The sequence below is a fragment of the Branchiostoma belcheri genome, unplaced genomic scaffold (genome assembly GCF_001625305.1).
Source record: "Branchiostoma belcheri isolate BF01 breed outbred unplaced genomic scaffold, Haploidv18h27 scaffold60, whole genome shotgun sequence".
NCBI classification, from domain to species: domain Eukaryota; kingdom Metazoa; phylum Chordata; class Leptocardii; order Amphioxiformes; family Branchiostomatidae; genus Branchiostoma; species Branchiostoma belcheri.
This window is the reverse complement of record NW_017804243.1, coordinates 475,585-489,879: the sequence shown is the minus strand read 5'-3', so window position 1 is coordinate 489,879 and position 14,295 is coordinate 475,585. Positions and strand designations below refer to the sequence as shown.

The window sequence follows — 14,295 nt, the reverse complement described above, 5'->3', positions numbered from 1 at the left end:
ACTGCTTTGTGGATTGCTTAAGGCATATTGTACATAACTTTTCCACTGACTGACTCCAGTTGAGCTTTCTTTTTGTAGAAAGAAAAAAAAAACTACAGCGACTATGTACTACTATATATTAACTAACTTCAACAGCAGTTACAAGGTGTACAACAATAGATTTTATTATTTTGTCTGAACTTCATAAAATACAGGAACTCAATAACTCTTCATTGATACAAAAGATTCCACAAACATGATTATCATTTTGATATATACAGAATGATACAGCAATATAAGGGCAGAATATTCAGAACACAGATACGTAATACACTCTTGCATGTAGTTTCATCAAATTAGTATATCAATGAATATTAGGTTCTTTCTTAATTCCAAATCATCCCAATATATGCAGATACAGCAAAGATTACAAAAATAATCTTGATACAAGTAACAGTTACATATACTATATACACTATTGTATAGTTTCATTAAGTTGGTAAATCAATCAATGGATATTAGTTTTTTGTTAGACAATTTTGTTTAGTTACAAAGAAACTAAAATCCACACTGACATTGACTGATATGGCTAAGATACATGTAGTACAACGTTAACTTTGTTTCTTCACTCTGGTTTATCAATCTGGAATGTTCAAAGTAGTGCACCAAAACTGTTCCTACAAACTATTACTAACATTTCATAGATCATCTCAATGTCCTCATCCTGGGTGAATTTGGCACTAAAACTGGTTTGTTTGGTTTACATCACCCTGAGCTGGTGTTGTCTGAAACAATAAACAATATATTATACAATACAATAGAATATGATATTCAATATACAATACAATATACAATTATATAAGTATGCAATTCCAGAAATAGTACACATAATTACACATAACAAAAGTGGGATATAATTTTTGGCATCCTGCATAGAAACAAAATCAGTTCTATATCAATGTCCCCAACATGTTGGAGTGACCAGTTAATTATAACTTTCTAAGGCCATGTTGATTTGATTATATGGATGACATCCTCCGGGAGCCCCAAAACTGATGCCCACGTGCGAATAAAAAAAGTTTTGCAAAAAAAAATAGTTCTTTTCATTATGAAATCTACTTGGTCATGAGGGTTGAGCAAATGGCACAGAATATGGTTTGGCGAATAATCTAGTCTTCAAGTTCATTTCTTTACAATTTCCCATTTTTTCGTTTGATTTTGGCATTCCACGACATTGGTATAGTTTTTATTAATTTATTTTGTAACTTATGGTATATTTTTGCTCATTTTGCAACTGTTTTCTACGATTTACAGTATGGTTGAAAACTTTTTTTTTTTGGAAACGGCCGAAAATTCATGCGCGCGCGGATGTGATCCATATAATCAAATCAACATGGCCTAACTATATAATTTCAATACAGCATTTAATTTACTATAACCTCGCAAATCCAGTATACTGACCTGAGCTGAGGAAATGTACAGAACAGGTCGCCATGTTGAGAACTCAGTATGGGTACAGCTCCAGACAGCTGGCTGTGGTGTCCGCTCCCTCAGGAACTAGCCTCCTATTGTAGCTGTACATGGAAAATGGAGAACAGAGTTGCTTAGTTACAACAATTAACATAATATTGCCATTATAATTTAAATAACAGAATATGGGAGTAAATCTACTGATAAAAAAGAGATTCATAAACTATTTGATGCCATGTAGGTTAATGCACCACACTTACATACAAAATTGGTACATACCTTATAGAAGTATGTGTACCAGAATAAGTGTGTATCTATAAGCTGCATTTATTACCTTCGCCAAGAAGGTTATGTTTTCAGTAGCGTTTGTCCGTTTGTTGGTTTGTTTGTTTGTTTGTTTGTGAACAGCATAACTCAAGAAGCTTGGTATGGATTGTCATGAAACTTGGTATGTGGGTAGGACTTGATGAGACCTAGAAATAATTAGATTTTGGGCCCCCTGGCGGCTTTTGTTGGTACTGCAGCAGAACTTCCGGTTTTGATATCTCGCGATGTAGGTATGCTAGGGTCACGAATTTTGGATCACAGATAGCTCTTGGGGTAGGAAAGAAGTGACATGAGTTTGGGCCCCCTAGCGGCTTGTTCTGGAACTGCAGGAGCATTTGTTGAAAAATTTTCGAAGGATGATAACTCAAGAACCTGTTGACGGATTGTCGTGATTTTTGGTATGTAGGTAGCTGAAGTGATGCTTGACATAATCAAATGACAGTTATGCAAATTAGGAGCTAATTTGCATAATTAATGAGAAAATTCTATAAATCTGCTTTGTTCGATAATAGGACTATGAAACACTTGTGACATGTAATTGAGAATAAAAAAACATCTGAGGATATAGATTATGTAAATGAAGACCTAATTTGCATAATTAATGAAATTTTTTTATAATTTCATAGTTGTAACTACTGGGAATTTTATACTTGCCACATTTGGAAGTTAAGTGAAGGCGAACATCAATAAACATAATTTATTCAAATCATGACTTCATTTGCATAGTTTATGAGGAAGTGCTATAATAGCCTTTTTGTTAAGATAAGACTGTCATTAGGTGGAGAATATGATCAACTGATATAACCCATGCAAATGAGGATCTTATTTGCAAAATCAATTATCAAAATTGTATGATACTTCAACTGCAAGGGTTAACATCATTTGGCGAAGGTATGAGATCGTGGAACTCTTGTTAAAAGTTGACTACAAATATAAATATATAGTGCAGTCTTGGATGTACAGCAAAAGCCAATTTACATATCTTAGCACATTCTATTAAATACTTGATACTCTTCAAGTCCCTTTAAGATACCCTGGAGTAGAACATGCCTATAGGATAACCAATATAACTCACTCTAGCCTCTCCAGTGTTGGGTGTTCCTCAGCAGCCTGCACCACAGCCTGGAACCCTGCAGGCTCCATGGAGATGCGCTCCAGGTCCAGCTGCTCCAGGGCAGGGAGTCTGGGTAGAGCCTCGGACAGATCCATGGCAGCAGTGTCAGACAGGTGTGTACGTGTGTCCCAGGGGTCACCAGACATGTTCAGCCTTGTCAGTGCCGGCAGTGTGCTGATGACCTGTGCGACCCTCCCCAGTCCGGCTCCTGTTACTCCCTCATTGCTCCCAATGTCTAGCTCCTGTAGTGTGGTGTTATAGTGAGGGGCTGTGGTCAGACTCTTGTCACCAGGTGGGTTTTGTTCCATGTCCAAACTGCTGGGCTGGCAGAGTGTTTGCACCAGTGAGACAATCCCTGAGTCCCCTATGTTGTTGAAGCTCACACCCAACACCTGTAATTGCACCAGGTGAGGCAGAGCTTTGATCAGGGATGATATTCCCCTGTCACTGATACCTGTCCCATTGAGAACCAACACCTTTATGGCTGTGAGGTAGTGGAGGATAGTAGCCAGGCATTCCAGCCCGGGGTCTCCTATGGCATTATCCCTAATGTCCAGTTTGATCAGTCTGGTTAACTTACACAGTACAGGGACCAGTGTGCGCATGCCTGTGGGGCTGATACCGATACAACTCAGGAGCAACACCTGCATGGCAGTGAAGGTGTGGAGGACGGTGGTGAGAGATTCCAGCCCAGTGTCACCGATCTCATTCCAACTTATATCCAGTTCTCTCAGTCCCACTAGGTGGTGCCTGTAGGGAGCCAGGGATGACATGCCCACAGCTGTCATGTTGACAAACCTGAGACGGAGTACAGCCAGGTGTGGAACACTGGACAGCCCAACCTGTAGGACTTCCATCCCAGCATCACCAAGGTCACGGTTCCAAGAAAGATCCAGCTCCTCTAACAGAGACATGTGTCTGAACCCCTGCACAAGTGGCTGGAGTGATGATGGTGTTAGGTTTGTGCGTGACAGATACAGTGCCCTCAGACAGGGAACATTCTTCAGAACTGAAACCAGCCTGGCTGTCAGATCAGGTGAGTCAAACTGTCCCCTCGATAGTTTCAAGTCCACTTTAAGTCCAGGGAGTGAAGTTGTAAAACACTGCTGTAGGTACTGAACTGTGTCTCTGCTGTCAGTGCCTCCACGGATCTTAAGTATGAGCCTGTCTGGCAGGTTTGCTGAATGAAGATTTTGTATGTAATACTTAAGACCTGTGGCTTCTCTACTGTTAATGGAGCTGTCCAGCATGACAATTGGCAAGGCCTGACTGATACCCTGAAGCACTTCTGGTTCTTGTCTCTCACTAAGGATGTTCAGGCACAAGTGTGCAAACCTTTCATAGGTTTGGCAGGACTTTTGCACTTCTCGATCCATTGGCACATTTGATTTTTGAAACTGTTCAGGTTTCAAGTGTGAGAACTCTCTGCTGCTGAGCTTGCTTAGTTCCTCCATCACAGCTTGTGTTGCCTGTGAGTCACAGCCACATTTGAACTGAAGCAGGTTACTGAGTTCAAGTGCCTTGCTTATGGAGGTGAGCTGCAGCAGCTCAACAATGTCTTGGTTGACTTGAGTATGACCTACATATCGTCCGGCCAGGAACTCTTGCATGGTCTTGTGTGAAAAGTTCAGCTGTTTCCTTGGATGCAATTTTGAGGAAGAAACCTCCAAGGAGACCACACCCAACTTTAACAGTAACTCCCAATTCACCTTTTCTCTCTTCACTTCTGTAAGGTCAAGCAGGGTCTCATTCCTCAGCAGTGCCTCTAGTGCAAGCTTGCCAAGCTGCAGTAATGACTCAGCAACCTCTGTAGGCAGCCCTTCTGTTGGCATGTCCACTCCTTCCCGCTTACAGCACTTTCTGACCAGACATGTCAGCAGGTTGTCGTACAGCCCCATCATTGTTCCAGTAGACACCATCTCTTGGTCCTCCTCCCACAGCAGACACACAAACATCAGGAACATTGGTGTATAGATTAAAGTGTTCAAAAGTTGATAACTGTTTACATGTACAGCTAGTGTCTTTGTCAGTTCTTGCTTCCCAACAACAGTGAAATACTGCTGCATGTATCTCCACACATGACTACGGGAGAATCCCATGATGTGTACGTGACAGTCTGGCCGGGTATACTGCTGCACTCCTGCTGAGGGTCGGGAGGTGATCACAATCGTGCTGTTGAGGTAAATCTTGCCAGACAGCAGTTTGGGAATGGCCTGCCCGACTGCCCTGGCCTCAGGCCGCAGCTCATCATACCCATCTAGGAGGAAGAGCACACGGGACTTGTTCCTCTGTAGGATTGTTCTAATGGACTGTTCTTCAATACCTTCAGTTGTTTCATCAACACACTGGTCCCAGACCATCTCCTCTATGGTCTCCCCCTCTCTCACCTCCCGGAGTCGGATCAACAGGACGATGTTGTGCCGTCTGCCCAGCTCTGTTTTCTGTGAGACGGCATCTAGAGCTTCTTTAGACAGGAATGTTGTCTTCCCCCCTCCAGCTTCACCCTCAATCAGAATGCGCCTTGGTGCTGTAGACAGTCCTGTGACATCTGGCTTGAACAAGTCGTCTAATGACTTAAGTTCTGTTCTTTGTTCTTCTTTCTCTGATAATAGCCAGGAATATTCTTCAGGTTTGGGTATTTTGAGTTGTTTTTCACTTTTTGGTATCAACTCTAACTGGGTGAAGATGTCACTGAGGCTAAGTGTGAAGTTGTCATTCCAGATCAGAGGCTTGAAGTGAGTCAGTTTCAACTCATAGTACTTCTTCACAGACTTCTGGAACAAATCTGGAACAGAAAGAACATTGTTGTACATGTAAGACTTCAAAATCATTCTTAGAGAAAATAAAACTGATGCAAGACAGCAATACATATTTCAGGGAAAGAATCTTGTCAGCTTGAACTCATGGTACTTGTTGCTCACCAACCCAGTGCCTTCCATTACAGCAAAAAGTTTTTTAAAGTTAAAACTTTTGATCCAACACAAAAATTCTCTCACCTAGAGCATTCGACCAGTCACTCTGGTCTTTTTCAGTAAACTGACCCAGTGAGGCTGATACCTTTGACCCAGTGTTGAGAATTTTTGTGTTGGATCAAAAGTTTTAACTTTAAACATGTAACTACCAACACAGATGAACTTTCATGACAGGAAAAAGTTATTATGACAGTTTGCACATTTTGTGTATAGGTATAACTATGTGCCAAAAAAGGTACTTGCAGTACTGATTTCCGACTTGAATTTCGATTCCTGTCTGATTCCCACCTGTCTGATCCGCACCTGTCTGATCCCCACCTGTCTGATTCCCACCTGTCTGACTCCCACCTGTCTGATTCCCACCTGTCTGACTCCCACCTGTCTGACTCCCACCTGTCTGATCCGCACCTGTCTGATCCCCACCTGTCTGATTCCCACCTATCTGATTCCCACCTGTCTGATTCCCACCTGTCTGATTCCCACCTGCCTGATTCCCACCTGTCTTATTCTCACGTGCCTGATTCCCACCTGTCTTATTCTCACCTGCCTGATTCCCACCTGCCTGATTCCCACCTGTCTGATTCCCACCTGTCTGATTCTCACCTGTCTGACTCTCACCTGTCTGATTCTCACCTGTCTGATTCTCACCTGTCTGATTCTCACCTGTCTGATTCCCACCTGTCGGATTGACAACTGTCACTGAAGAAGTCTCGGTTCCTGCAGCCCCAACTGGAACTTCTGGAAGTGGATAGAACTGAACTATTTATCTTTCTCAATATGACAACAAGACAATAGTTGCACTCCTTTAATTTGTTTCTCACAAGCTAACATTTCAAGATTTCTAGAAGTAAAAAGGATTGATTGATACATGTACTAGGTATTTGTTGCTTTAGAAATACCATCTGTATGTTTTTCCCAGACTGGTAGAAATGAAATATGACTTGACATTTAAAATCAAATCAGTAAAGTTAATAGCCATGTTAAACATGTGTACTGAAGAACCTTCAGTATCAATTAATATTGTAAGTATAAGTATATGGAATAGTCATTTAACTTTGTACGATTAATTTATTAATGGTTGTTTTATTTCTCATGCATGATGCATCCCTTATCCAGATTCTTTTGCTACAATGAGACTATAGATTGTTGCTATATGGGTATTCAAAAGTTCTGTGTGATAAAAAATTAGATACAACTATCACAATCATTGGAATCTGTAGTACCATCTCATTCCTTATTTAACCGGTAGTGTCTTCTCAAAGTCTCTCACTCTAAATATATCTTCATCTTACACATATGTTACAGTATCGTAAAACAGAATTGGTTCAAGGATAACATCAAGCTAGAGGTGTTATTGGGAAAACTTCCATTTTAAAGAGCAACTAAATGCAACGGTATTGTAACAGTGGGGGGTTCATAGGTGCTACCAACTGACCTGGCTGATGGGTCTAGAGTTTTAGCCGAATCGTTAGAGCGTCGGCACGTGGACTGAGAATCTGAATCCATTATAATAAGAAAAGGTAAATGCACCTTCTAAACTCTCTGCAGTCGCCCGTTCATCAATGTCAATAAGTGCCTGCTTCAGAACCTGTAGAGTAGCCTTCCTTCCCTCCCTGTTTCTCCACCTGTGCAGCACTTCTCTGCACCTGTGGTCTTGATCACGCTCATCTGTCCTGATTCCTTTTATTTTGTTCTCGTTGAACCCTAACTTCCGGGCCAGGTCATCCCACTTGTTGCTGGCGCCATTGATGACTTTGTCGAAATATTCCTGCACATCAACTGTAACGTTTAAGGGCATTTCATGATGACATGAATATAACCAGTATTATGTATGAAGTATGATACTTTTGTGGGTACTGCTTTGTCATTTGCAGTTGTAGATGCTGGCATTTGTTAACCTTCTAAAGCACCAAACATTAAGGCTAGAATGACAGTTAAACCTTTGGATTGACAAACTGTTGTTTCTCATTGAAAATCCAAATAAGACCGTTGAAAATTTGATCCCTGTGTACCCTTGTGTTCAGCAATGCATGTAAGATTGGAATTGACCATCTAGCAGTTAATCATGATCATATCCTCCACTCAATGACAATCTTATCTTCACAAATAAGACTATTCTTGTATGTCCTAATGAGTTATACAAATGAGGTCCTAATTTGAATAAGTTACTTAGTACATTTGCTGATGCTTACCTTCAAGTTAACTTCTTAATGCCAGAAGTATGATATTACCTATAGTTACTACTATGGATTAATAGCATTTTCTAATTAGTCCTATCAGGGAACGTAGCAGATTTAAAGAATTCCTTCATTAATCATGCAAATAAGGTCCTGATTTGCATAAATGTCATTTGTAATTTACTTCTATGTACAGTGTATCATCCATAGCAGGACTTTATTGAACAGGCTTGGCACATAAAATGTGGCCTTTTTATTATATTATCATCAGAATGGTTCATTCTTACCAGGTTGACTGCCTTGTTGGTTGTCAGCCATTATTTCCCTGAAAGTGGCTCACATGTTTCCTGTGTGGTGCAGAATCATGGAGTTTTATTTGTCATCATCATCATCATCAAGAATTAAATTATTTCTACCTGAATTGTAGATATGATAATCATAAACTAAATCATATGGTCACCTTTCCTCAATAAGATACATCAAGGAGGTTAAAATCTCCTTGGATACATGTATGTGGCGGCGGTACATTACAGAGGATTGGTACCCAGACTAGATCTGTACAATTTGTCAGCTACATGTATAACCTAATCATGGCAGGATCTGATGTTAAAACTGACAAACCCTACATTCACCAATAAAGTATAATAAAATAAAACGCAAAATGTTTTAAATTTATAAGCCATAAACGCCAATAAACCACTTCATTCCAAAACGCCACACAAACCAGCGTCTATTTATATCGGAATGACGTCACTGGAAATCCCGGGCGTGGGGAATCCCCTCTTCAGCTAACCCGGAAGTAAGCCCCCCTCCCCATCCGCCATTTTTTTCTGTGGTGTTTTCGAACTGAACCGAGAGCCTATGCCTAGCGATATATTAGACGTTAAACAAGGACAGCAACAACTACAGCTTTGCAGCTGAACTTGAGTTTGCTAGGTTTGAAAACTCGCGGGTAACTTTGTTTTTAACTGATAATCTGCTCATCCTAATTTTACCTCAAGTCCAAACGGGAAACAAAGTTGCAAAGGAAAGCGAAAGTACGACCGTAAAGTACCGTTAGAACTCGGTAGTTTTGTGTTCTGATCTCTCTTCTCGACACGATATTGCCGACAATTCACACATATCTGGTGGATCCTGAAACACTGAACAGCCGACAGACGGGATCTGTACTTACTTTCTTCATGGATGTCCCCAGAAAACTTCCTTCAACTTCTGGAACCGACTTTCGGGAACTTTTTGTACTTCCTCTTTCCACCATCTTGGAACTTGGAATAGTTTATTAGACAATGGGGGTGTTTTTATCTTAAAAAGCGAAAAATAGTAACTTTGCAAAATAACCAAATGTTTACGAGTGCTAATAGTATACTGTTGTAACTTATATCGGATGTGATATAATAAACTTATCAATTGGCTATCAATGAAACACAATCTTCCTTCGACTCCCGTGAGGTGAAGAAAATGGACTGTTCCGTGAAGGTGCCACCTGAGGGCAAGTTTTTGGCGACGCCTCTGGGGCGGAGCCTATGATGCAGTGTTAAACTCAAGTAGAAATTGTTCTAAAATCTCCCTCTCTGTCATCCACAGTGAACGGATTTGTGCCAAAGTTCATGGGCTTTTGAGACTGTTTTGTAAAGAAAAGTTGTATTTTGGAGTGAAACTGATGGATGCTCAATCTCATCATTTCAGTGCCTGGGTCTTTTGTGTCCCGTCGTTCTTACCGGCGCACGTCCGCCAGGTACCCGGCGCGTCAGGTGTCTCCGTCTTTTGTCTCACCTGCGGCCGCCCGGTGTAACATGTCACCAACATGGCGGCCGCTGATGATGCAAGACTTGTCCGTACACCAAACGGCTAACTGGGGTCACTTGTGTTCCCCATGACACGTTACCATTAGCCTCTACCAGGCTTCGGGAGGCGGCTGGAAAGAGTAAAAATTGGTCAAATAGAAAGATAACATGCCGAGGGAGTTGGTCCGCTAGAGAGTACGTTTTGCCATGGAGTTAAAATATTGTATTTAACCTCCTTGGTTTTGCCGCACCCGAGTGCGACAATTTCTACTCCGGGTGACCGATTTCTACTCTTCCCAGCCGTCTCCCGAAGCCTGGTAGAGGCTAACATTACCATGGGAACGACCTTGTTGTGTTTGTGAACACGTGTGTGTGTGTGTAACCCTTGAGAGTGCTGACAAAACCGGAGGTGTGAAGCTCATGTTAAATTAATGCAAAGAAAAGTTAGCAAAGTAGGATTTGTGTGTACCATAGCCATAGGTTCCAATCTCAATGGAATGAGTGATTCTAATACAAACTTGTTATTATACACATGTCTTGCAGATTAAGACATTCATAGCACTGTGCTAGACAAATCATACAAAGAGATACGAAAGTTTAGACTTTTCAAACACTTTTTATTAAGACTATTTCAGTCAGCATGAAGATATTTGATAGGCATATATTGTTTCACCACTCCAGTCTGTATTTTGCAGATCCCCTTTATTATTAATTTGTGCCCTGGTATCAAAATGTTTATCATATAAGCGGATAAGTTAAATGTCGCAATACTGTCATGGAAATTGGATAAGGTCTCCAAGCAGATGTTGGGGGGAATGATGGTAATGTTTTCTGAGTGACAACAGGACATCTCTGACAGTCCTTTACCCTCCATAAGCAGATTTACAGTTGAGTAATAGGGCCGAAGCCTTCACATTGTATCATCTCAAAACACAGATAGACTCATTCTCCAGTGTCTGAATCAGAGGATAAGAATAACATGCTAACTTCTGTCCCCCAGTGTCCTTCTACAACAAATATTATAAGAATATGCAGAACACATTTACATGACATTATATGTATACACAGTCTTACATAGTTTAAACAGACTTAAAATGGGACACACAAGTCAACCATATGTCTACACTAAGTAGCAAGCGTCTGTTCATCTTAAAGCGCCTAAAACAGTTCAACCTACCGACGACCGACTTGCTACAGTGTACACTACATACTTGAGGCCGGTACTAGAGTACGCAGCCCCGGTGTGGAGCTCAGGACTAACAAACAAACAGTCATCGCAGATTGAATCCATCCAAAGGAGGGCATGCAGGATTATCCTGGGGAAAGGGTACACGAGCTACGCAGACGCCTGTGCACAGCTCGGTCTCCAACCACTGAGAATGAGACGGGAACAGCTGTGCCTCCGCTTCGGGAAGAAACTGTTGAACAGTCCCTTCTTTAGAAACTTGCTCCCCCCCTCCCGTGGGCAGACAAGTAACAGGCACACAAGACATTGTAACAATCTAGACACAATCAGAACTAGAACTGAAAGATTTAGAAACAGTAGCATACCTTACCTTGTAAGACTACTGAACAAATACAACAATCTGTCATAACACGGTATATGCTATTGTAAATACTTTTAAAAATTTTGCTGTTTTTAACCGCTTGACTATGATCGCCACCTATTGTAAATACTTTTAATGATTGCTGTTTTTAACTGTCTTTAATAATTGCTTTTACTATTTGTGCCAACCGTTTTTAACAATTTGTAATGGTTTATTTGCGGCAGATCAATTCAGGGCCCTGCGGGGACCCTGCTACTCTGTACAGCATAGTATGAAAGAAATAAACCAGTATTATTATTATTATTATAGTTTCTTCAGGTTGGTATATCAATAAATATTAGGTTCTTTCTTAATCCCAAATCATTCCAATATGTGCAGATACAGCAAAGATTACAAAAATAATACTGATACAAGTACATACTATATACACTCTATTGGTTTCTTTGTTACAAAATTTGTTTTAAAAAAATCCACACAGTGACGAATACAGCTACATGTGCATGTGTAAGATAGTACAGTTTTTGTATCTTTACATTGGAATGGTCAAAGTACTGCACAAAAATTGTGCCTACAAACTACATGTATTACTAACATTTCATACATGTAGATCATCTTAATGTCCTAATCCTGAGTGAATTTGGCACTAAAACTGGTTTGTTAGATTCATGTCACCCTGAGCCGGTGTTGTCTGAAACAATATTAATATACAACAAATTATACAATACAATACAATATATACAACACAATATAACATACAATACAATATACAATACAATACAATATACAATACAAAATATATAATATACGATATAAATGTGCTGTTTCAGAAATATATTATACACATACATTAATACAACAAAAGTTTTATGTTGTAATTTTTTGGCAGCTGAAGAGAAACAAAATTAGTTCTTTATCAATGTCCCTAACAAGTTGGAATGATTAGTTAATCATAACTATATATAATTTCAATAGAGCATTACTATAACTTAACAAATACAGCATACTGACCTGAGCTGAGGAAATGTACAGAACAGGTCGCCATGTTGGGAACTCAGTGCAGCTCCAGACAGCTGGCTGTGGTGTCCGCTCCCTCAGGAACTAGCTCCCTATTGTACCTGTATATGGAAATTGGAAAACAGAGTTGCTTAGTTAGACCAATTAACATAATATTGTCATTATGACTTTAACAACAGAATGTGGGAGTAAAACTACTGATAAACAAGATATTCATAAATCATTTGGTGCCAAATAGGTTATTGCACACTTACATGTAAAATTGGTACATACCTTATAGAAGTATGTGTACCAGAACAGGTGTGTATCTATTAGGTACATAAATTACAATTTGACTGTGCAGTCTTTAATGTACAGAAAAAGTCAAATTACACTAATTTACAAATCTCATTTGAGTCCCTTTCAGATACTCTGGAGTAGAGCATGCCTACAGGATAACCAATATAACTCACCACAGCTTCTCCAGTGTTGGGTGTTCCTCAGCAGCCTGCACCACAGCCTGGAACCCTGCAGGCTCCATGGAGATGTTATACAGGTCCAGCTGCTCCAGGCCAGGGAGTCTGGGTAGAGCCTCGGCCAGATCCATGGCAGCGGTGTCAGACAGGTGTGCAGGTGTGTCCCAGCTGTAACCAGATATGTTCAGACTGGTCAGTGCCGGCAGTGTGCTGATGAGCTGTGCGACCCTCCCCAGTCCGGCTCCTGTTACTCCCCTATTGTACCCAATATACAGCACCTGTAGTGTGGTGTTATAGTGAGGGGCTGTGGTCAGACTCTTGTCACCAGGTAGGTTTTGTTCCCTGTCCAAACTGCTGGGCTGGCAGAGTGTTTGCACCAGTGAGACAATCCCTGAGTCTCCTATGTTATTCCACCTCACATCCAACACCTGTAATTGCACCAGGTGAGGCAGAGCTTTAATTAGGGATGATATTCCCCTGTCACTGATACCTGTGTCCCTGAGAACCAACACCTTCATGGCTGTGAGGTGGTGGAGGATAGCAGCCAGGCATTCCAGCCCGGGGTCTCCTATGGCATTACTCCTAATGTCCAGTTTGATCAGTCTGGTTAACTTACACAGTGCAGGGACCAGTGTGCGCATGCCTGTGGGGCTGATACCGGTCTCAATCAGGCCCAACACCTGCATGGCAGTGAAGGTGTGGAGGACGGTGGTGAGAGATTCCAGCCCAGTGTCACCAATCTCATTACGACTTATATCCAGTTCTCTCAGTCCCACTAGGTGGTGCATGTAGGGAGCCAGGGATGACATGCCCACAGCTGTCATACAGACAAACCTAAGACGGAGTACAGCCAGGTGTGGAACACTGGACAGCCCAACCTGTAGGACTTCCATTCCAGCATCACGAAGGGCACGGTTCTCAGAAAGATCCAGCTCCTCTAACAGAGACATGTGTCTGAACCCCTGCACAAGTGGCTGGAGTGATGATGGTGTTAGGTATGTGCATGACAGCGCCCTCAGCGCCCTCAGACGGGGAACATTCTTCAGAACTGAAACCAGTCTGGCTGTCAGATCAGGTGAGTCAAACTGTCCATATTCTGGTAGTTGCAAGTCCAATCTAAGTCCAGGGAGTAAAGTTGTAAAACACTGCTGTAGGTACTGCACTGTGTCTCTGCTGTCAGTGCCCCAATGGATCTTAAGTATGAGCCTGTCTGGCAGGTTTGCTGAATGAAGATTTTGTATGTAATACTTAAGACCTGTGGCTTCTCTACTGTTAATGGAGCTGTCCAGCATGACAATTGGCAGGGCTTGACTGATACCCTGAAGCACTTCTGGTTCTTGTCTCTCACTAAGGATGTTTAGGCACAAGTGTGAAAACCTTTCATAGGTTTGGCAGGATTTTTCCATGTCTCGATCCATTGGTATGTCTGCATTAATACCCATTGGCACATTTAATG

General features: G+C 41.3%; 2 protein-coding genes across 2 annotated transcripts in view; both read right to left on the bottom strand.

The window, feature by feature from the left end:
• The window catches only part of LOC109482707, a 38,215-nt gene that overhangs the window by 9,896 nt on the left and 14,024 nt on the right, over positions 1 to 14,295 (bottom strand). The window contains exons 3-5 of the mRNA XM_019785526.1: positions 2,852 to 5,675; positions 1,497 to 1,553; positions 749 to 764 (exon numbers count right to left, since the gene is read on the bottom strand). Coding sequence (XP_019641085.1) covers positions 749 to 764; positions 1,497 to 1,553; positions 2,852 to 5,675 — 2,897 coding nt within the window. The remainder of the gene's footprint in view (positions 1 to 748; positions 765 to 1,496; positions 1,554 to 2,851; positions 5,676 to 14,295) is intronic.
• LOC109482748 (NLR family CARD domain-containing protein 4-like) overlaps positions 12,383 to 14,295 on the bottom strand; it is a 7,377-nt gene continuing 5,464 nt past the window's right edge. The window contains exons 6-7 of the mRNA XM_019785581.1: positions 12,837 to 14,274; positions 12,383 to 12,485 (exon numbers count right to left, since the gene is read on the bottom strand). Coding sequence (XP_019641140.1) covers positions 12,422 to 12,485; positions 12,837 to 14,274 — 1,502 coding nt within the window. The 3' untranslated portion in view covers positions 12,383 to 12,421. The remainder of the gene's footprint in view (positions 12,486 to 12,836; positions 14,275 to 14,295) is intronic.